At 34.0% G+C, this 25,043-nt stretch overlaps 1 protein-coding gene across 1 annotated transcript; it reads left to right on the forward strand.

Moving 5' to 3' along the window:
• The first annotated feature begins 250 nt into the window (after nt 1–250).
• Nucleotides 251–24,697, forward strand: LOC132556950 (uncharacterized). Its single transcript, XM_060221414.1, has 10 exons — nt 251–326; nt 7,873–8,460; nt 12,951–13,016; nt 13,365–13,486; nt 16,372–16,549; nt 17,305–17,402; nt 20,786–20,893; nt 21,841–21,876; nt 22,302–22,403; nt 24,398–24,697. Exons 1-10 carry the CDS (start codon nt 251–253, stop codon nt 24,695–24,697), a joined length of 1,674 nt encoding a protein of 557 aa, XP_060077397.1.
• The last annotated feature ends 346 nt before the right edge of the window (nt 24,698–25,043 follow it).

Raw genomic sequence — 25,043 nt, forward strand, 5'->3', positions numbered from 1 at the left:
CAGTAGTAACTGTTGGATTTATGGTGTATATCTATATCTGTTAAGCTTTCAGTTGTTGTTTCATATTCAACTTGCGCTGTACTTTTTATATAGAAATATCAATTCGTAACATCTTCATTAATATCAACCAATTTAATTATATTTACAGCGCACGAGCTGTTGCCAATTGTGATGAGATTGAAACATAAAAACGCCACGTGAGCACTTATTTACGCAGAATTCTGATGGCAGACGTCGTTGTTTATCGAATATGGCTGTATCATACACGAAGTTGATAAAGAAACCAAATAGTAAATGTTCAAGGTGGAAGAAGAAAGCAGTAAAACGTAACAATCACACAATTTTTTTTCTTTTTTTTACATCTGTTTTCGATGTTTACCTCAGCACAGATTGGATATTATTCACCAAGTATTTTCTACGTTTATAATAGGAGATTTTTAATGAAACTCGTAATGCAAGAAAAGTATTGTTCTTTTTTGTAATTTGTCGTTGTTTTTCAACTTGTTACCATCCTGTACATACATTATACATTTCCTAATCTGTTGTTGGATACATTTTGAGCATTGATGTATAAATGTAGTGACGTTGTAAGTTTACAGGGTATGTGGATTTGTAGAGAAAGTAGTGAACAATATTGTCTCGTTTTATTAGGGAGAGATACTGCTGCAGTAATGTAAAAACTATAATAGAACATAAAGACAAATCTATAAATGAATATAAAGATATCGATGTATTGTCCGAGACCATTAGACAAATCTTAACATCAATGCGTCTTGGTGACTCAGATGAAGTGGATGAGATTCAGTAGTTACCGGAACCAAAGCCGAATACGGAACATAGAGTCAGTTTGGATAGTTTCTATTTATATCTTTTCTATGTTCATTCTTTCATCAACTTCGATATCATGCAAGATAACATTGACACATTTTGAGCAGAAACACAATACGTTCACAGATTTCCTTTGGAACATCATAGTGACAAACAGGAAGTTCAATCGTGTTAAATGCACCAATAAGTAATTGTGTTTATTATGCAATGAGATTGGATCATGCTACGTAGCTCAACACCTTTTCATGGCTCTGTGTGATAAGTAATACATTAAGCCTTCAATCTATCACATTAAACACTAAGCCTTTGGCATTTCCATTCCTGAAATGCAAGACCATCAGAGAAAAAGACATTTATTTACGAGCGTGTGCATTTCGATAACACTGACTTCAAAAAGATAACACCTCGTCTTCTTTCTACCTCTTTGTTGCTTCATGCATTATTTTTACTCCTGTTTCTCGTTGAATACTAGTCATATAAAAAGAGAAGGAATCTAGTATTTGATTGATATGTGTAACGGCATATCATCGCCTACGAAAATTGCAAGCGCCATATTTCAATAGGTTACACTTTGATCATGAAAATTAAATTGCAAAATGATTTACAAATGTTTGTGCACCATTAGTTTATCATTTGATTTAGGCGCATTCTACGATCGTGATCAATATTCATTTAGCTGAAACTTCTATGCAGTACATTATCTTGTTTATTACTCAATACAATTCACAAAACATTCCAATTATTTCTTAAAGTACTTTGTAAATTATAAAAAAAACCTTAAATTTTCAAAAGAAAGGTATTTTTTCATCAAAAAGAGCACATTCTATCGCATTGTGCTAGCCAGTGTAAGCATTAGCAAAGCATATTTTTTATCTCTGCTTTCTAATTGAAATCTCACGTTTATTCGATCATTGTTATTGTTTTGTCAAATATGAGCTGAACTGCCTCTATAATGCTGATATGCTTGTCAATGCACTAATGAACAGCGGAATTACTTCACTTATTCAATTTAATCTTAAATATGATAAACGTAGGAAGTTTCTATGTATATAGATCTCCTCAATTGTAATGAACATTAATGCAGGTTGTCAATTAAATCCAAATCTTTAATTCATACTGACTTTTTCAAAAACGTTTGATTAAGTCAGTAATGACCTCCAGCTTCTCATGTGGTTTTCAAGCCGTAGGAATCTTAAATTGCAGAGAGTTTAAGTGGATGGGATGTCCTCTACTTGGTTTGACGTCAAGCAGATGTCCGACAAAGTCTCAACAATTTTTAGGTCATCTGACCCGAATGATCTAGATGATCTATAACCATCGTGCTTCGTCCATTGTCGTGCGTCGTTTGTAATCTTTTACTTTGATACACTACACCTCATTCAAACCTTGGTGGATTTCATCCAATTCAGTCTGATGCATTATTTGTGTGAGGGTTATTTTTTGTTAAATTCTGAATTTTGATTCGGTCCCCTAGCGGTCGAGGGATGAGGCCCCAAAGGTGTAGGTGCTGAAATTATCTTTAAAACCCTACTTCTCCTTTCTGCCACTCTTGATTTCAACAAGATTTGGCTTGATTTGTCATTAAAATTAGGCAATTATTTCATTAATTCAAAAAATTGTTTCCATTCTAAGTGACTGGGATAGGGGCTCAAAAAGGGCAACATTTTGCTTCAAAACGCTACTCCTTCTTAATGCATGCAACCAAAGTGGGTCTGAAACATTAATGCAAGTGTGTTATCATTTCCTAGATTTAGAAAGTTGATTTGATCCTTTAGAACGTGGAGGCAGTGGGACTCGTAATGGGGGAGTTAGACAATATTGTGCCATAAAATGCTACTATATCTTAATGCTTGAATGAATTTCAACCAAAGTTGGTTTGGAACATCATCTCAAGTTTCATTCACACCATTGACAACAACCTTTGGAGTTTGATTTGTTGAAGAAAAGAAAGAGATGATATGTCGTAATTTTAGCTGATCAAAACTTCAACCACAGTTCCCATTTTGTATCATGATCGCGCAACTATATTTCATTTATAGAAATGACCAATTATGAGTTCAAAATTCAAATTGGTCACATTTGTCAGACCGCCATCTGCAATTTCTGTGGTTTGTGGTTCCATTCATTGATTGTCAGATGACCGTTAAGGGCGATGTCTCTCTTGCTTTTTTCTAACTTTCAGTAACTTTTTATTGACTGTTGTAGATATTTTCATTCAAAATTTCTGTTTGCCAAGTATTCACTACACAGTTATTTAACATGAGAAAGTAATGTTTTACTTCCTCATTGTTTGCATCTTAATTATAGGTCGATAATTTTTAACGTTTTAACTGGTTATTTTAGCACTTGATATGTTTGATTCTTCATATCTCGTATATGTGACGTGAAATTTTAACAATTTTTTGTAGTTGCGGCAAAATCATCCTACCGTACGTAATGCGCTTTTTATACACAAACGCGTTTGTTTTTGTCGCATATATTGATGTTTGATTCACTTGTTTTAGAAACCTTGATACATGAAGCACTATTTTGGTCAACAGAGGCAAAAATGTTATTTTCCCTTTGTAGAGTTTATTGTCCATTTTGTGTTAAATGTTAAGTTCTACATGTAATTAGCGTTCTGCAATATTCGGAATATGCAATATGTCAGTGGACTCCCAACCATTAATACATACCCTGTAATCTGTTTAGTAAGTGATTTCGACATTTAAACAAATGAAAATTTACACAAAATCTTTTTAAAAAACTTGCATTATAAGACCAGGTGTTCCGGAGAGAAGCGTCTTCGGTTTGATTGACATTATTCGACTTACAAATCACATACAATTTTAGTGATCTTATGTTCTCAAAATCTGTACCGGATTATTGACAACAATTATAAATTGGTTTGGAATTAGAGAAAGTATATGAAGAACAAATATACATACAAGCGAAACGTGAATGAGGCGTTATACGGTTAATGGGAATGAAGAGTAAGACGTCTTCTGATGCCGACATGCTAACGGACACTTACTGTTGAAGCACGATGGAGAGAAGATAACACACAATGCTCGGGCCTTCGGGAAATGCACAATCTCGTAGTTCTATCTTAACGGCAGCGGATATGAATAAGGTGGGCGAGACGGTCTGCTGTTCTCGAGTGTATATAACGTTATCGTTCGGTGGTAGTGAAATGCTTGCGGGTTTTTGTCATGTAAATGGACAATTTTAAAATTGTGTTACATAATAATGGTATAATGAAATAGCATGAAGGATTTGCATGCAATCAATGTGATTTTATGGTCGATTTTCAGTTATTCAAATGATTAAACATTGTAATAAAAGTGAAGCACTAAACAAAAAAAAACTTTTTGCTTCAAAAAACGCAAAAGGATTGACAAATCGAACGAAATCTGCTGTACATTTTGCATTTCAATGCGTAGAATCATCTCATATAAGATTACAGAAATGAGTCATTGGACCCACGTTATGACGTTCCTTATATTGTATTCAATTCATACTGTCTGTTTTTTTCCTGGATTTTTTTCTCTTCCGAATGCTTTAAATTCTTTCGTATTCCATTATTTTACAAAACCAATTAATCCTCATCCTTTTACTACCAGATTAAATTCTTGCACCATACTTTAAATTTACACTTAAACATGATGTTTGTAATTCTAAAGGCTTTTTGATATACCATAATGGCAATAAAATTATCAATCGAAGTTCGGCTACGAAGCTTCGTTTGCCAAAATCATGGAAAATCTGTTATAAACTTTTCATAGTAAATAACCTGCTTTGCTGCATCTTCAGCGGTATGCTTCCTCTAGATTATATGGGATTTATGAAACAAGAAATTTATTTTCATTTTGAAAATTCCTCGACAGTGTTATAAATTCCTATATGAAATGTAAGAAGCTTTTCTCTTCAAGCTATTTCCCTTGCTTTGACACAATGAAATGAAATTGTTTTGATGCCATCAATTTTGAACAAATAATGCACTGCATCCTTTCACAGAACTGCGAGATATTATTACAAATTCTCTAGTACACAGTTTATGTGTGCCAAAAAAATGATTTACTTCGTATCAAATGTGGAAGAGAAGGCACGTGTATTAGTTCTTCTTAAAAGGTTGCTCTCATTCTCACTAAAACGGATCTATTTTACATTGTTATGGTGTGAATTAAAAGTGTAAATCGACATTAATCATCAAGCCTGCAAACCTCCTGCTGTCGTTTTGTATCATGCTACTATTAGCTATTTGTTTAAGCGTGGAATTCATTGATGCAACTTCTATCATTCATTTGTGTGCTTTGATATTGCTTCGAAAAATTCAATGTGAAATGCCAATATTTCTTATCACGAATCACGATGTTAAAATATTTCCAAATAACTTGCATGTTCAAGGAACTCAAATCCCTATTCCATTATCTTCTCGAAGTTGTTGCTTAATTTAGTTTTGAAGTGATATCTTGTTAATAGGTTTGAATGCTGTAATGACTGGGAAGTGCCGTAAAGCTGTTTCCTGTATCAAAACAGAGCATCTTTAGGTGAAAGATGCCAATAGAGAATATTTGGAAATGAAAATCCAATGGCTACATCAATAACAGTCGTATAACACAGAAATGACATTACTGGCGCAGAATTGTACTATTGCTCTGTACATATGATTATAAAAAAGACATATAAATAACACAGAAAACATTAGATAATCAACTTTGATCATTTCGCATTTGATTGTGTGTCAAAATGATGTTAGTTCTAGTTTCATTTGGTGTTAAAATGCATATTCATGCAATTCAACTGTAATTGCAATTGATCACTGATGACAAACGATTATATATGTGTCATGATTGTGTTTTTTAATGTGTTACTTCTTCCGACTTTATTGAGATGTATTATTTTGTAGGTGTGAATATATCCCAAGGCATTCTAAACGTCGTAAAACCTGCTTTAGAAGAATTCTGAACGACTTCTTGTTTTTACTCTGTAGGCAGATAATATATTATGAAACGAACTTTCCCAATACAATTTTTTTGGCATAAAATCAAACTTTCTGTAACAATCTGAAATCACTTGTGGCGATCTGGTCACAAGTATTTCAATATTAAGTATGAATTAAGGGATCGTCAAATTGAAAAAGACAATATTTATGTCATGTCTCCTAAATAACCAATGACATTCATTCGTGCTTTAACAGCGCTGATTGTACCCAATTCACGCATTGAAAAGTTTGCTCCACTCTGGTTCGAAACGTTTACAATTTGATGCCAAGAATATATCTTGCGAAATCTGTGAAGAACACGCAAATAATATTCTTTGTATAAACATTTATTTAGCTCACATTAACACTAACTTTAACAAAACTGTAGAACGTAAATAAATACCTTTCAGGATTTAGAATTAAGTATATGTCAAAAAACTGTGTATAAAGATAAAACATATTTTCACGGGTTCAATTTTCTTATTTTTGAAAATAATATTTCATGGACATTTCAATTTGTGAAAAACATATTCAATAAATCTTCTTATACGTAACACTTCTGTAAACAGTTCATGAACATAGAATTTTGTGGACTAAGAGCACCTACGAAAGAAATGAAAATACTATCCCCACGAAAATTTATGATTTTACAGTATGTCAGCTGTACGGAAATATATGTATACCATTGTGTATTAATTCCAAGTTAATGAATGACTGATATGCCCATAAAAGTGAAATGAATTCCACATGATCAGAGATATTCACAGGCTTTCAGGGTGTGCAATATATCAATCGATACCACTTTGAGATAAGAGGCCGTTAAAGTGGTCTAGGTTTGCTATATTCTTTCTTACTGCTTTTTGATTTTGTCGATGATATTGTTTTAAAAATATCTATTATATACATGTTTGAAAAAAAATATTGATTACGCCGAGCGTCTGGAAAGGTACATGGAAAACAAAACCTCATGTAACAAAGGAGCATTCTGTCTTATTGACGACACTTGTATTTTAGGCACACATGAATCCTTCCAGGTCACTTAAAAGTTATGCAACATGTAGTGATAACAATGCCAGACATAATTCAGAATTTGAGATCAAGTCTGACACTAGGACAAGCAGAAACAACATATTTTTATATCACATCATCATATAGTTTTAACGGTATGACATATGAAAGCAAAATAAATGAGAAGAAAAAGTGGTTTCCGAATTCATGTTAAAAGCTTTCATTATGAATATGATGGAGCAGTATTTAACAAACAGTCCATTATCTGATATAGAAATAAATTTCTACATGTCTGATGTGGGAATATGGTTTACATTGAAAATGTCTTTGTTATACATGGCCGTAAATATGTGTAGGCATCAATTGATAATATAATCTAACTGAAAAAAGCGAACGACAATGTTATTAATTAAACAGAACTATTGAGAACCTGATAACAATACATGCAAAGGAGGTGAAGACAATTCGTAAAACTCAGAAAACCTGCTTTTTACGATTAAGTAGTTTGATAGGAATTTTTTCTCGTTGAATAAATTGATCATATGAGAAAATCATGGCTAAAAATCATATTTATCTTTCCATTGGTTATATCTATATTAGAATATTTGTATGTCAAGAAGGAAAGGAGAAAATATTTATTTAATCAATAGCATTTGATTCCGACATTGTTTTACCTGTTCTTTATTTTGTATCTTATATGTGCGTGTTCTTCGGTGAAATTGTATCCAGAATAGGGGTCAACCGCTTTGTTTACAGATATCCAGTGCCACGCGAAGGTTTGAGGTGTTTATCTGTAACCGTTGTTGTGTTTCTGAGAAAGTTGAGATCTCAGACTTTCTGAGTCCTTGTGTCCTTAAATGATGTAACTTTACCAAAATCGTTTTAGACGACATGCCTCTCGGGTGATGCTAACTTGAGTAGCAAGACGCTACTTCACGCACACGTCAACTCAAATCCATCAACAACAAATTCACTGATGTCAAATGTATTCAAAGCAGTGTTGGGTTATAGATGTTTATTATAATAATTCATTTATCAATGAAACTAATTCTTCTATTGTTTTGTCTTTCTAGACCATGCGGCCCTGGTGCAGAACGAATCCAAATATGACTCGTCTAGTTTACAAGGTGAAACAGATGCACTGACATCATCATGCTTATCACAGAATGACGTCTACTCCAACCTTAACACTTGTGATGATTCCATAACATATACCGAGAGTTTGGAAGTAGATGTCATCTACTCTGCGCCACCCCTTCAGGATTTGTATCGTTATCACGTGTTCTTCTCTCATTCCCCGGAAGACCAGTCATGGGTATTCGATATCGTCACCAGGCTCCAATCAGAACCCTACAACTACAGGTGCTACTACAGTGGCGGGAATTCCAACCAACCACAACCGAAATTTTTACCAAACGAATTATGTGCCGCCATGTTGAGCGAACGTGTGGTAGTTGTTCTCACGAGACATTACGTGAAATCAACATGGTTTGAATTCCAGGATGTACTTCAAAACTTAACACAGTGCAGTTTGTATAGACAGCGCATGCTCACTGTGCTTTTAAGGGAATGTTCCATACCAGAACCACTTCAAAATCTAGGCTTTCTGGATGCAAGAGAAAGTGACTTTTTCAGATGTCTGGTCCGGCATTTAAAGAGCGGTAAGTGTGTGAAGCATATAAAATCTAGAAATATGAAAAAAAAATGAGACATCACTTGTAATTTTATCTTCATTTTGTAACACCAAATCCATCAACTCATTTCTCAAACACATTATACGGTGAACTATGGATTCGCATTAAAACACGATGAAAAAGTATTACACATATTTATCTACATTATGTATAATTCATTCTTTCATCCAGATTATCCTTCATTATAGAAGTCTTTTTTTACTACGATTGTAATGTTCCAATAAAAAACAGGTAAGTGTCAATAATATTAACGTCAGCGTAACAACCATTCTATCACGGGAAGCGCAACAAGTCGTGCAATATGACGTTTGAAATGTGAAAGAGTGTCATGTGAACCATCAATGTCACTTTACAAAATCGGAAACTCCAACTGTAGTACTTCCTTATTGCATTACGTAACGCTGGGCGACCGTCTCCTCGTGAAAAGCAGACTGCGTAAACAATGCCAGGTCCTCGGTACATCTCAGGTACTCATCATAGTATGTGAATACATGGGTCAAGTTAATTAATTTCAATACGTTATCTGGATATTTGAAAAATAAGTTGTATCGAGTCAGAGTTATCATATGCAATGTAATTATTTCTTTGGTTTTGATTTTCTTTCTTGTTTTTCAGTTTTCGGGTTTATTCTTTTTCTGATCAATATACAGAAATATACATTATTTTCATGCAGCGATTTTTTTGTGTCACATTAATTTCAAAAAAGTTTTTTTTTCGAAAGCAGAGAGATTTTTCGAAGTATGATGTTTTCCTGGTACATTTCATATCTGATGTAGGATCAGAGAGTCTATCGGTGGATGTGAAGATGTTAATTTGATGCAGGGGAATTCCCACCTGTTGACTGTGATTATAGTGATGTTAATTTAGAGTAGAGAGTTGCACACCTATCAAATGCCATTACATGTGTACTACGTGTACCGCTGGTATCAATTCTCTGAAGTAGGTTAATTAAGGGACTAGTGCCCTTTCTGCTTCTACTGCAGATTGTTGTACACATGTTTGGTTAATGCTAGTTGATTGCTTGTGTGATGTCCATATTTGTTAAGGAACCATTGTTTTATATTTGCTGTCTGTATATTGATATTGGTTTTAATGTATTTATATATAATTCAATCCTTTTGAACACGTAGTTTCATTGGGAATTTGTTTTCGTCATTACCCACATAACATTGAAAAAGAGCATTACGTCATTTTGTAACGTAACGTTAGACATACCAATATTGCGTCGAAAGAAATAATCAAAGAAAAAGTACCAGAGAGAATGTCAAAATCATCGTGATAAACTTTCAATATATGTCATGTTATCGATCAATAACACAAAAATAAAGTATTCTTGCCATACATTTGTTTTCTTTGGAGTACATCTAAGTGTTTGCATTATGGTCCTATAATTTCAAAAGTATCCAAACATATTCTTAGGTTAGTCGGCTTTATGTATAATGTTATGTATTTGGTGCAGAGAGATTTTGACATTACCTTACTGTCTCTTATCAGCACCAATACGCTGTGTTAAGTAAGGGAACGTGTTAGTGGTTAATAGTCCTTCTGTAACGTTTTATTTAGACACGGACGATATTTAGCTAATTGGTTTTCGTGTCTCTATGGCACGTTCAAATACCTCACAATATCGGTGATGAAACTGATTTACTAAAACAGTTTGTGTTACCAATTAGTTCTCCTTGTGATAAATTGGTGTGTCACTTGTTGAAGCAACAGGGATAAGTAAAACACGGCGTTTACATGAGAATGAAGGGAAAGAGAACATATGACAGACAGTGATCGTGTATTTAACTGAATACTGACGACCTTCGAATATTCGAAACACAGGAGGAATTTTGATAGTGATCGATGAAATTTTTTTTTCAGATACGACAGCTTGAAAAGAATTAAGTTTTCAACAAGGTTATTAGTAAAAATGGATCTTTTTGAAGCCCATACTGTTACCTTCTTCCCTTAATCATATTTATAATTCCATGTCTGAAACATAAGTGATCGGGTAGCTCAATGGCACGGCACTCGACTTTCACATGGACATCCGTGTTTCGATTCCCCAAAAGGGCGTGATTAGGTAAGAGATCATCTGATTGACTCCCCATTAGGTTATTCATGGGTACTCTGGTTTCTGTCCATAGATAGACCCCTCGCGCACTTCCATCACAACATAAGTGAAATTTGGATTAATTGTTCAGATGTAATAAAATAATTCAGTTTACATTTGAAACAAGTGAAGGATACTATTTCTAGTGTATCCGTCGATGAAACCTGCCCGACCAGTACCAAATCAAAACCTATCATAATTTAAATTCTAGCGAAACGTCAACGTATGATGAGTGTTACTTCGTTTGTTCTAACATCCAAATTGATATACGGATACCTTCCCTTGTATAAAATACCAAAATTCATAATTTTTTGACGCGGAATCTCCTTTGGGTAACAGTTGGGTACCATCCGAACATCGCGCGGAAGGTCCATAACATTGTATCCAAAGTTATAAAGATAACAAATCGACATATGATGTTAGCTCCACGAGAAACACAATAGAGATCGAACCATTCACCTCGGATATCAGATAAAAATGTCTGAATCTCTGCCGAGCAATCTTGAGTGATTTTTAGATAAATAGTATGGATTATTTCTAAGTTTTCCATTGTGATGTCAGTCGTTGAGTAAGCGAATAGCGTCAAAATAATCAATTAAAAAAAACCGTTTAATGTAAGTTATTGTCTTTCTGTTTTTCAATTAGAGATCAATTTTATGTTAGTTAACGAAATAAAAAAGAGTCATAGATAATTGAAGGGAACTGCATACTACATTTCAATGGGAATCATTAAATATAGAGAGAGTATGAAGTACATACTCCCTCTAGTATTTGCAGGGAGCAATACGACAAATCCACAGAGGATGAAAAATGTTTTTTGCAGGATTATTTTTCTTTTGATCTTTTTTTCTCAAATTATACTTGTGCGTTTCGTATATGTCTTGAAATATCCTTGTTGTACCCCGACTTTTTGACCGAACAAAATATTTGGGGTATCATTTGCTCTCTTACTACTTTTGGATAAGTCAAAACCGTTTTCTCAGGATACAAAATAATAATTTGTTGACATGGTGGTGCTGATTCGGTATTCAGGGGTCTATTTTCATTATCATGATTTTCGTGCAAGATGTCGTCAGCAGACTGACAGACTCGTAACACAGGGTTTCAAAAGATACAGATTGACGAAAATTATGGAGAAGTTTTATGATTACCATAGTGGTGGTCTACTTTCTCTGTGCGATATAAAGCTGGACGTGTTAGCGAACCGTTAGTTTGCTTGTTGGTTCCGTTGTTGTATACCTTGTTCTCATTTGAGGACGAGACATTACTTATTTGATGGTCAAGGTTTACATGGCTGGTGTCATCGATGAAGCAGAAGGCGCTTACTCTTCCGGAACAGTGGGTGTTATCCTCCTTGTACTTGTTCCAGGAGTCTCCGTGTAAATCTTTCTTTGCCACATTGTCGAGAAAGGCCCTGAGAAAATAGTTTAATTGCTCTCCATATAGCACCGGAATAATTCTATAGAATTATCTAACGTAAATATTATCCGGTTTTTATTCAAAACGTTTTGCTTAATAGTACGTTGTGAAAATCATCAATCTGGTCTTATTTTAATTAAAATAAATAGCATGTCCTGTTTGTATCCTCTAATTACCAGCGCAGAAATGTAAATTAAAACAAATGTATCCTAGGGTTTTATTTGAAATAGTCAATCGATTTATTTTCATTCGTTCTTATTCCTTTTTTTATAAATTAAACCTTTTCGAAATAGGTCAAGGCAATTAAAAGCACGCCTTTATGATAATGACCTTATAGTTAAAATTATAAGAAGACTGATAATGATAAAGAAAAAGAATTGGATACGTGAGAGTCTGTGAAATCAAAGTAATACAAAACTATCCTTTAACAGCAGTCAATGAACAATGGATTCATAAATGTCTCATTCTCGATACCAAAACTCCAAGTACCCCATATTTTGGCATTGACTTCTTATATTGCATTTGTTGATGGTTCGATCTGGTGTAGAACTATTTTCCTACAAGTGTTATAACTTTGACAAAAAAAACCCCTGTTTTAACAATAGTAAAGTAAGGATCTCCAATTGATTTTAGTCAATAACGATTCATCAGAAGTCTAAATATTGGGGAAAGCAGAGAACTCGAGGAAGACACTCTTCATGAATAACGTCAAAACATAAAGATAATTCCGACGCCTTAGACTTAGCCCCAGTTGTCGTTGCGGGGAGAGACGATCAGGATATCAAGAGACTATCTAATACTGCAACTATTCGAATCGTTGAACATTTATCTTCTGTAGGAAAATAATGTGTCATAACGTTTCAAACAGAAAATAGAATAATTTTCAAAAAGTGAAAATGATTATGAAAACAATATATGTTTACTTATTTATCCATTGTAGAAGGATTGCCGAGAAGTTCCGAGTCTTTCAGTAGTGAAATGAGCTGCATCCTCTATTCCCCAACAAGTAAGTAAATAATGATTTCAGATTGTTTGTGGTTGATATCGTGTTTATCAAGGTATACATTGCTTATGTGTATCGGGTTCTTAAACAATTAAATGCACATGTTTGTGTTGCCAATATTAAGAGACTCTGTGTTTCTATTCCTTTTATAGCGGATTCCTGTTCGAGATAATTATCGGATGGTTATCTAATAAGGTTGTGTTCTAAAGCCACTAGACTTTCAATTGCCTCGTTGTATATATTTGTATAATATTGAAAACGTGCTCTCCAGCTTTAAAATAAACCAAAGTTTGTTTGTTAGTTGTTTTGTTTACTCGGCTCTGATGATGTTCTCTTTGAATCTATTATTAGACATCGAGAATGGACAACTTCTAGCCACTGTGCAGATAGACGTGGTTGGTCGCTGGAAGGCGCAACTTATCTGTAGAGACGATGACGATGTTCCTACTCCTCTCTGTTGTCATGGTGTTAGCGTATGTAATACATCTAATTATCATTAGTATGAATGGTGAAATAGTACCTTTTTTGTTTTTGTTTTTGTTTTGAACTAGGTTTTATATTAAACGACAAACGATCATGCCCATGCATAATACGTCAAACAACTGTTACAGATTTACATAAGACACAAACAAAGAACATCTTTCAACAAAAAGAATTAGACACAAGGGAGACACACTAACCAAATAATTCAGTATATATCACAGCTGTTATATATCTGATGAATTTCAGAACATCTGCATGAATGTATACATGGCATGTTACGGCAAAACTTGTGAACTAAATGTCGAACGGCAGTGTTTACTTGCATTTTCGAAAATTGAACGAAAGACACTCAAGAAAATAACACCTTTCAATATAAATTTGGAGTTAGATACCTTTGAGCAAATATAAACTTATCTTGATATGATAAAAGTCCTCATGAAATGATGATAAGATGGACCATTGTTTTTTGTTAATCTTCATTGTGTTATTTGCTGTTTTCTGTAAACTACGTTTGATTTGAACATGTGATCATCGGATTGCTTTTTGTGTTTCCGCAAGCATACCCGTTCTGATGCTGGAATGGACTGGATTTATTCATTCGATTTTTACGTTTTCACAAGATGCAATGACACGTGTGCCGTTTGAAGGAAGAAATTTTTCATTTTTTTTTCAATCGTCACTCTGAAGACTAAAAATTCATGTGCGGACCCGATTTTAAGAATTAAATCTGTTGAGACTTTTTCGCTCTGTATTAAAATTTTGATTACTTTTACTGTCTCTCTTGCTTCCCGTCTCCATGTCATGTGTCACTGCGAGGTCGCTGACAACAAAGAATGTCGTCCTAAATTATAAAACGAAACAAGAAATGTTGTGTAAAAATAAAGCAGCTCCGACCGGTGTAATTATCTGGAGATTTAATGAGACTTAAACCAGAAGCGGTCATGACGAATTCCGTGTCATTAGGAAATATTTGATTGGACGAATCACAATAGGAAATGGTTTAAGGCTGTCAGAAAATGACAACAAATTTCACAAGGCACGTTATTCCAATGACAGCTCTGAAGAATTTCCGGTAGCAGTATAAACGAGGCTTGGCAGGCAGGATGACAAATGAGCAACGTGGCAAAACGGGTTATGACACCGGCACCAGACACTTTCATGCAGTTTCATAATCCACCGGAAAATTACAGTCATGATATTGGAACGAGAATATAAAGAACTCAAATATGAATAGGAAGCGGATGGTTTCTTGTTTCCGACCAGATTACGTAATTCAGGTTGATGTTCGGCTCTAAGTGACACAGATCAAAACTTAAATTTGGGTCATGTGGAGGGTGATCACTCTTAGTGGTAAACGCCGAAAGCAACTTTCACAGCATCAACGACGTATGTGTACTATTTGTGAACAACAAATCTGTGTATCATTTTTGATAATGCCACATATTGTAAACATTCTTTTGTTTCTCCTCTCAACGTAAGTAGCAAATGAATATGTTTCGTAAGAAATTCATGTGCATGATGAAAGGGGAAAATCATAAAATATATAAAGATAATTCGCAGAAGTTAGCCATAGTTTGCTACTTTGAATATATGCATGGCATGATAGTAATTGTATATCATTTTTGAATCAACCATATTTTCTGTTACATGGAGAGATATCAAGTATAATATCAGACGTTTCCAATAGAATCAGATTTACAGATAGTGGCCATTCTTGCCATCATCTATTTGCCAAAATTGATTAAAAATAATAAAACGGTCCCATTATCGATGTCTGCAGTTATTAGAACTTATACAAGTCTATTGGAGTGTGTTAAAATATGTAGTCCAACATTTTGAATCACAGGACGATCAAACAGTGTTACTCCAGCAAAAAAAGTTGATATAACACATAGAAAGCAAAATCAACATTCTACACTGAGTTCTACGCTTTGGTTCGATAGAGCGGCGGCCTTATATTGCCTTGGAGTGTGTTTGGTGACCTTGTTCAGTAGTCTAAGTATCCATAGGATCAATAACTTAGCCAAGAGACAGCTTTGTATCAAAATCACAAAGTGGAAACTGTTGTTCTTGGTGGACAATTATTTGATCATGCAACTGAGACTATTTGCATTTATTTTGAGTGCAAATAAAACACTGCCGACGTGTCATTAACAATTTGATAATCTTATTGTACTTCAAATACTTCAACGACATCGATCCTGTCAACATTTGTAAGTGTATGTATTCTTAAGTGTTTGTATGTAAGCTTTTATGAATCATGGTAGTTCCGTCTATTGCGTAACCTGTTTTTTTCATTAAACGAATAAGACTGATGCCTTGTCGTCGATTTGTTAACTAAAACGTTGTAAATTCGAAGATAGGGGACGTCAATTTCAATAGCGTATCAGAAGAATCTGTCATGTTGATATTGATCAAAATTTATATTTAGTTCAAAGTCACGACTTTCTTGCTTACGTCTTTTAGCATATTGATTATACTAACGATACATAAACAGTTAATAAAGTGTATCAATCAGCATTAACGTAGTTGAATGTTTTAACCAACCAATAACTACCTTTACAAAAACACAATTTCGTCTTTATTATATGCATTTCACTTTACCAATCAAACATAAGATTATACAATAATTCTTCAAGTGGAACACTTTCAATATCTATGTTACCATCAGGCAGACTATTATCATATCTTACTTATTCTGTCTTCATGGAAGCTAGCTTGAAACATCAATGAAGTATGACGTCGCAATTTGCGAGATATTATAACTGATATGTCTGAATACTAATATTCTTGTTTTAACAATGTTCATAAAAATATTATGGAAAGCCCAAATGTCGAGCAAAACGTTTTTAATAAGTATGTGTTTGTTTTACAGATGAGTTACGGAGAATTTATAAACATACTTCAGACATTGACTGGTCCGACAAATGATGACAGGATGTTCAACTTCCTGTTCTCGCTTCGACCAATCCTGATCCTTCTCGTTGCAATAGGGGTGTGGCTAGCCACCTTTATTTTTATACTTATATTTCTCAGAGATGAATCAAAAGAAAGTAAGTATCCACAGTAATTGTAAATATGTCCTTGTAAATTATGCTAATGTCAATGTAAATTGAATGAGTTACTTCCCTTTGATATATTTCATAAATAAAATTAGATTCAAACGATATTAATGATACATTTCATCTACAGGCTATTTAGGTTTCCCTCAGACGAAATGATATTGTTGTTTCCTACTTTACGCGTGGTACGTTCTTTCATTTCCTGGCATAGCAATCTTCTTTGCTATAAGTATATAAAAGTGGTATATACTACACGAAACTGACAACCAATTTCACACAGCTACATGTGTCCTGATAGATATCAAAACCAACGATGACTCAATAATAAAAAAATAAAAAAACATTTTGCGTGACGACAAATTGTTCTCATATTGTCATTTAGATTTGATTTAATTTTCCACTTGCCTACACTTACACGCAAATACCTCATGATACAATGTCAACTTTTTATTCAATGTCAACTCAGTTAAATATACGTAAAATGTCAATCTCGGTATCATATGAATCAGTGGTAGAAAACGCTATCCTGAGTATGCATTGAAGAATGTAAATCCGTACTACGTCCTTATCCCTAATATATCACATGTAATACTCATCAATAAGACAATAAATCAATACGTTTGGATATATAAGATAATAAAGCGGGCGGCCGCATTTTTTACATGCTTATGCACATGCTGTATATTATTTTTGTCACAACCTTTCTAAACTCATTTTTTTCGGCTCGTATCTGTTTTATTACATAGGTGCCTTGGGTGTCAGACTACCCGTGTTTTCTTTGCCCATGCTGTTTGTACTGTACGGATATGGCATTCGATGGAAACGTCAGCAGCAAAAAGACAGGGTTCGTTTTTCTAATTAATAGCTTGAAAGCATATCATACACTAATATAATGTATCAATAAATACTAATTAAATCCCATCTTGTTTCTGTTAATTGAATTAATGTTATTGTGTTGGCTGTACATATGCTAGATGTGCATGTTCTCTCATTTACTTAAATTGTGAAAATAGTTATTCTTGCGTTATTTCAGGCAAACAATAATCAATACTATGAATTTTGCATAATGTGTTTTAAACTCTAAATCTTTACAACTATACGAATATGACAACAGAAAAGAAAAAAATCCATGTAATAACAGACCAATCCCAAACAGGTGATGGAATATGCAACTTTTCAGCAAAGAACAAATGAAGAGCAATAAATATCTTAATTGTATCAAAAGCTTGATGTTTTGCAACATGAGATAAAATTTTATAAATTATTTTTTTAAATAACACAATTTACATAAAAAGGTTTAGATAGGCAGGTTGAATGCCAATAGATGTATGTAAACAGAAAGAAATAACCATTGAAAAACAGGGAAATACCTACATGTAAATATAATCAAAATTCACACTTCAATCAAACTAGGGCAAAATATACACAAAAGAAACATTTACACTGATACTCCTGATAAAGTGCGAGAATACATGCAAAGCTGTGTTTGCTAGAGCAGTTAATCTATTAGGAAAATGAAATCTAAAAAAATAAGGTAAAAATGATTTTTCAATATATATATATATATACTAACAAGACAACAGTCCCCCAGGTAAACGTAAATAAGTTGTTGTCATTAGAAGACGTCACAATATAATACATTCACAAACATAAGGCTCTTAATCATATAGATAATTTATAGAATAAATGCACTCCTAGACAATATGACCGTTTTCTTAGGTTTTACTTATGCTAACAAAACCCGACGGTATACATATTCTCGATAGTATTTCAAATGAATCCCATTTTTGATACTGATACACTGTCCCGATAGCTACACATTTGCGCTTTGTCTTTGTTCTCTTACGAGGATTGAGATAATACCCCTATTTATAGGTAGTAAGACGTATGATCAATGAAACGATAATGGATCTGTCTGGTTGATTTAGACAGGTGTCACCGTCCTCTGTGTACTGTGTGGTATTGATCAGACACCTCCAGTAAACAGGGACATGAGTTAATCGTATGACGGGCAGAAGGTCCTAAACCTGACAATACACATGTCTATTGTATTATCAAAAATACTTAAATCCTTGTAACACTTTCGTCTCAAGTCTGTACCTATATATTACTTCAAATAGTATTCAATACGATGTATGTATAGTAATATGCTACCATACGCTAAGCTCTACTTACTCAAAGCTTTGTTAAAGTTAACCAGTGTTGAGAGTTTTTTTAGGTGTAAGTTATCAGGAATTTAGAATATCCTGTATCATGTCACAGTAGTAATATTTTTGTAGACAGGTTAGGCTGATATCTTGAAAGTGCCAGCTTTCCTTTAAAGCTTCTTGTTTTTTTTCTCGGCAATTTTTTCACTTACCAATTTTCTCGCATTTCTGGTAAGATTTTGAGGTCATACGCAACAAATTATAACTCATTCACGACGCATTTATTGCGTCGTCAGTATTGTTTATTTGATTTAAGTACATGGTAGTAAGATGCCTTTTCCTGTGATTTTTAGTATTTCTCCTTCACTTTTAAAGCAATGTTTAGCAATACAATTGTCCATTGAGTGTATGCACTGACTTTGCATTGGCTTCCAAAATAGATCAATGTGCTTTTCTGATGCAGTTATGACGTTTTTATCAAGATAAGGATTTTTGTCAAATGAAAGTCTGTCTTGCCAAATTCCTAATAGATTCTATGATTCTTCTTTTGATCTAATGATACTGCGCTATATATAGGCTGTTTATATCACATGCCTATAGGTATGGCGTATTTGTCTAATTTGCCGCTCTGGGAATTCTGTAGCGATTCGAAACTAATTTGAAACAGATTTCCCAATTTAAACGTTTTTTCTTACTATTTGTAATATTGATGTTTTAAGCTTGGCGTCTTCATGATGAGACAGATTGTCATTACATGGACTCATGATAATGCTGCACAGAGGAAATTGTTCTAAGGGAGAAAACGTTGTTTAATAAAAAAAAAAAAAAACCACACACACAAAAACTAAACAAATAGTTGAAAATCCCCATGTTAGATTTAATTGACTTTGTAATACGGAAGAGCGAAGCAGATCAGTTAGTGAATAATCCACATAGCAGATTTCAAAATTTCATTTTTTGACAATTCATGTCGTTTACCGTAAGGTAAAATCATGTGAACACAAGACCTCACAATGAGAACATGATTTTCCTGCAATATTTTAAAAGTTTAAACTTAAACCAGAATATATACTTTTCATGCAAACGAAATATTACGTGTTTTGACAAATCGATGTTATTTCGACTTCCTTTTTCAAATTTTGTTTTGTTTCTACCTGGCTGATCAATTTAAACAATGAATATTTATAATAAGCTAATAAAGCAGGTCAATAAATTACACCGCAAAAGGGAAACAGATACTTATCACTTGTGTTCAATGCCTTTGATGTACCATTTTCGTATCAATGTTGACTGCCTTTTGTCATTGTAATATCCCTTTGAATTTTGTCTTGCTGTGCCTTTGCCGTACCTTTGTGCGTTCATTGATAGAACTTGCTGTACCATTATCGTACCTTTGTGCGTTTATTGATAGAACTTGCTGTACCATTGCCGTACCTTTGTGCGTTCATTGATAGAACTTGCTGTACCATTGCCGTACCTTTGTGCGTTCATTGATAGAACTTGCTGTACCATTGCCGTACCTTTGTGCGTTCATTGATAGAACTTGCTGTACCATTGCCGTACCTTTGTGCGTTCATTGATAGAACTTGCTGTACCATTGCCGTACCTTTGTGCGTTCATTGATAGAACTTGCTGTACCTTTGCCGTACCTTTGTGCGTTCATTGATAGAACTTGCTGTACCATTGCCGTACCTTTGTGCGTTCATTGATAGAACTTGCTGTACCATTGCCGTACCTTTGTGCGTTCATTGATAGAACTTGCTGTATCATTGCCGTACCTTTGTGCGTTCATTGATAGAACTTGCTGTACCATTGCCGTACCTTTGTGCGTTCATTGATAGAACTTGCTGTACCATTGCCGTACCTTTGTGCGTTCATTGATAGAACTTGCTGTACCATTGCCGTACCTTTGTGCGTTCATTGATGGAACTTGCTGTACCATTGCCGTACCTTTGTGCGTTCATTGATAGAACTTGCTGTACCATTATCATATTTTGCGGGTTTTGGTCGCTATGTATATGAAATCTCTGCTATCTATAAACTGATATCATCTGTTTGTTATCAATTCATACTTTTTCAGATTGTAAAGTCGATGCTTCTTTACTGTGTGACGTTAAATGAACGTTTGTACGAGTCGGAGAGGCCGGTTTTACTAACAGTCACATCAGCCAGCAAAGGAGTGTTTTCTGTATCCTTATACATACATAATCATGTGAAGTAGAAGATTGTACAAGACACGCAAGTGAATAGAACCTTTAAATACAATTTTAGAGTTAGATACAGCAGACCTAAACAAGTAGTTAAACTATACCACAGTTGTTTAATTCTTCTAGGACTTTGCAGGGATGTTAATAGAGTTTCTGGAAGCCAAGGAGGCCAAAGAAGACAATCGAAAGGAAAGAAACGTCAAAACATTTATGGAGAGGAGCACTACTTCCACACAATGTCATATAGCTGCTTATTGAATCGGTCAATTTTGTTCGATTTTGTTAAGATAACCGTGAAATTATATTATAACGAACGAAATATTGAGATTGAATGTGAAAGAACATCTTATACATAAGTCTCTCATTATTTTACAGATTCAAATTTTACGTTCATGTACAGTGAAATGCTAAAAATATTCCCGAGAACATTACCGGCTTTTCGGTATTTCAATCGAGACATTTATTGAATGACAATCGGGATAGAAACTGTAAACCTAATTTATCTTCATTTTAATAGGATATTGAGCTACTAATCTGTCAACATCAATCTCAAACATTCAATGTTAGGATGTTCGTTCGATATTTGTTTAACCAACAGATTGAGCATTTTATAGGACACAAAAATTTCGAAGCCGGATATGTTTTTTTTTTTTGATAGATCAGCCAATTTCAATAGTAAAAAATAAGAATTTGCAAAAGTTTTAAACATGCCTTCCCAATCAGTGCGGACGTTTTGGGTGATTTATATGGTTAAGCAGTGAATTGGAATACTCTGCGATGTCATTTATTGTCGATATAAATGGCAACACATAACAGTATCTTCAATCAGGATTTGTCCTGAATATTCCGTATTTATAAATATTCAGATTTGAATTGATATAAATTTGACGAAATTGCGTTACCACTTTTATTCCTTATCCATACTAAGATACATTTTTTGTATTTTTGTGTTTTCGACTGTGTGGTAAGTGCAACGTTGTAATTTCACCAGAAAAAAAATCCTACAATTGTTGTGTACATGGAAAAGAAAAGTAATGTCAAAATGTATCATAAAATCAATTGATATATCGTATTCCTGGGCAAATATCAAACATTATTATCTATTTACTTGTCTATTTATCTGTTTATTTATCTAAAATTACTTACCTCATACGAATCTTTCCTGTGATCGCCGTTATTGAATTTTACACATTAATGATGTCTGAACCAAAATTATTAACATTGAGATGTATAGTATAGAAGTACTTCAATCACATTGCTATAGAGTAATAATCCAGATGTAGGTCTTTAATGTTCACGTTCTCTTGTACAACGGAAACAAATGTTTATATCTTATAATGATTATATTCCAAAACTTACTCTAAAGGAGCTTAACATTTTTATTTTCAGGGAGACGTTGACTTATTGCTGAACACTTACATGGAGGAAGATGCAGAGAAATTTGCGACCCTTATAGAGTTGTATACCAAAAATCAGGACTATGTTATACAGGTGAGTACCAAATAAGATATACAGTGAAGTAGCTTATACGTAAAGAGCGTATATACACTATTATGGGATAATTCCTTTACACAACAATTGCTGAAATAAAGAACACAGACCTATGAAGCAAATCTTGATCGAGTATGTAACGAAATAAAGTAATTAGTTTTTCGAAGAAAACGATTGCACAAAAACATAAATGTAAAGCATTTTTTTTTTAAAGATTTGGTTAATATATGCATTAAAGTATAAATTAAGAGTTTAAGGGCCTTTTTGGCTGTTTCCTCTGCTAAAACCTCATCTGTGAAGAACCAGAACTAAAATTAAGCAAAAGCGAAACCGTTAAAAATGCCGTATATGACAACCATGTAAACAAATTTGATGATTAAACTTATTTTGCTATGGTGGCCAATTTCGTGGTGTGATGAGATTGTCTGAGACAGATTAAGGACATTGGACGTGTTTTGAGAATCGACTTAATTCAGCGACAATTTAAAATGTCCAAGATAAGAATAGAACCTTAGGTATATAATAATCTGCCAATAATGTCGCCATTATACAGACTATTGGGAGACGTTCTTTGAAAACAAATGTAGTTATTGGTTTTGCAATAGAATCGATATCATTTAATGTGTTTTCCTTCTGTTTCCTCCGTGGATCAATCTTATTTTCATGTGCATTTCTAATACTATTGTCAAACTGTCTGAAAATGCGATAAATAAAATCTTCCTCAGCAGCTAAGCTGACGTTTTGCAATCTCTGTTGCTTCATTGCCTTGGGTGATCGACAAATTCTTCCTGTTCACACAGCACGCACCTTAGATCTGTCACATAACAGATGCTGCTTTATAGTTTGAATCTCTAATTGGGATTTTGGATAAAGATAACCAAGGGCTTTGGCATGTTTCAACTGTAGATTTCGTAGAATATTCCTATTCTCTGTCGAAATCGAACCGATAGACCAGACGCATTGCTTTGTTCGTTAAAGCTAGTCTGTGGTATGGACGTTAAAAGAATCCAGAATTCTTTCAGAACTTGTTATACACCAGTCTAAAACAACAATAGCTTCGGCTTTATAGGCAATTAGCAGACATACATACAAGTATACAAATTACATACTTGATATTGATTCTAAGCTGTTGTCGCCAACATGTCGGTTTGGCATTAACACTTAACGCCAGTACCGGTTTCATTACATGTATAAAGTAATTCAATTGAACCGGAGTCAACAAACAATTCCATGCCTAACAAAGCGCTTATCAATTCAAACACCATAAGAACTCTTAGTGTCAGTATTAAAACCCTCTGAAATAAAATGACTGTGATGACAAAACACACTGTGCGGTCATTGTATACATAACTGTAATTTCCTAACTAAGATTATAAACAATTGCCTACGGGTAATGCAGTAACCGCAGTGGAATGCCATCATTGGAAATTCGTTACTGCACAGTCGCTAAAATATTTTACTAAGTGTTTAGTATCCTTAACAGTTTAAATCCTTCCAAATGTTCAATGCCGTTTCTATTGCATTCAGAATTAATTTCTTACTCTCAACGTTTTGCTGACAATGAACAACACTTTTCACTTTCTGTTCATTCTTTGTTCTTCTTTCATAAATATTAGATTTTGCTAATATTTCCTGTATTTTCGGAAATTCCTGAACTTTACTTTATACCTGGGATTCGTTGTGATCTGTCTTTGCCTTTGAAACCCTTTGTGTTGCCAGCTCATAAATGTCGCCAAAGTTGTAATGTCGTAAATAATGTCAACAGAATGAAGTTTCTTTCCTTCATTAGAAGTCGAAAATTGAAAATGATAAATGTTAGCATTGAACTGCTTTAAGTTGGCATTCATAGGCATATGAATGCTCATGAATGCTAACTGAAAGCAGTTCAATACCTAAATAAGCACGATGTTACGATGATTTAAAGGGCTAAATTGTTGCATTGTTAAATGTTGTATTCATTTCTTACCAGTGATATCGATGTCTTTTTCATGCAGGGCACGATGGCAGAACGATTATGTGTGATGTTGTCTTCGTCCTACTTACATCGAATGCTTCAGAAACAGCTCCCCAAGTCCTCTCAACAACGCCATACAAACCACACTTTCTGTCTTTGTCAATTCATCGAAATTTTTGTTGAGGACTTCTTTGGGTGCCTTACAAAGAAAAAACTTGTGAAGGACCTGCGTCTAGTGCTACACAGACATCTTAATTTTTTTATCAAGAAAGAGATCCTGCGTGGATACGAGGACAAATTAGCGATCACTGAAGACTTCAGTTTCATCTCTACAGCGTAACACTCGATATAACAGTATTGCACATAAAAGTTGTATATATTTTGATATGTTTTGTGTTATCTATTTATTTATTTTGTTGTTATTGTAACAGATGTCTTTCTTCTGATGATGATAAATAAATCGGGTTAAAGCGCAGTAAGTCAACTTTTGATTTGCTTAAAATGTTTGAAACGTGCTCAGTTGTACAGTTGTATTTCTGATGGAGTAATGTAAATCTCTTGGATAAGAGAGGCATTTTATTGAAATATGATAAGATCTGGATTGCCGAACATATCGCCACACAAAGAATGAATAATATTCAATGTATCTAGTACAATACTAAAAACAACAAAGAAAAGTCAAACAC

Source organism: Ylistrum balloti, unplaced genomic scaffold (assembly GCF_031769215.1).
Source record: "Ylistrum balloti isolate Yb309-2 unplaced genomic scaffold, AGI_CSIRO_Ybal_v1 Utg370612, whole genome shotgun sequence".
NCBI classification, from domain to species: Eukaryota; Metazoa; Mollusca; class Bivalvia; order Pectinida; family Pectinidae; genus Ylistrum; species Ylistrum balloti.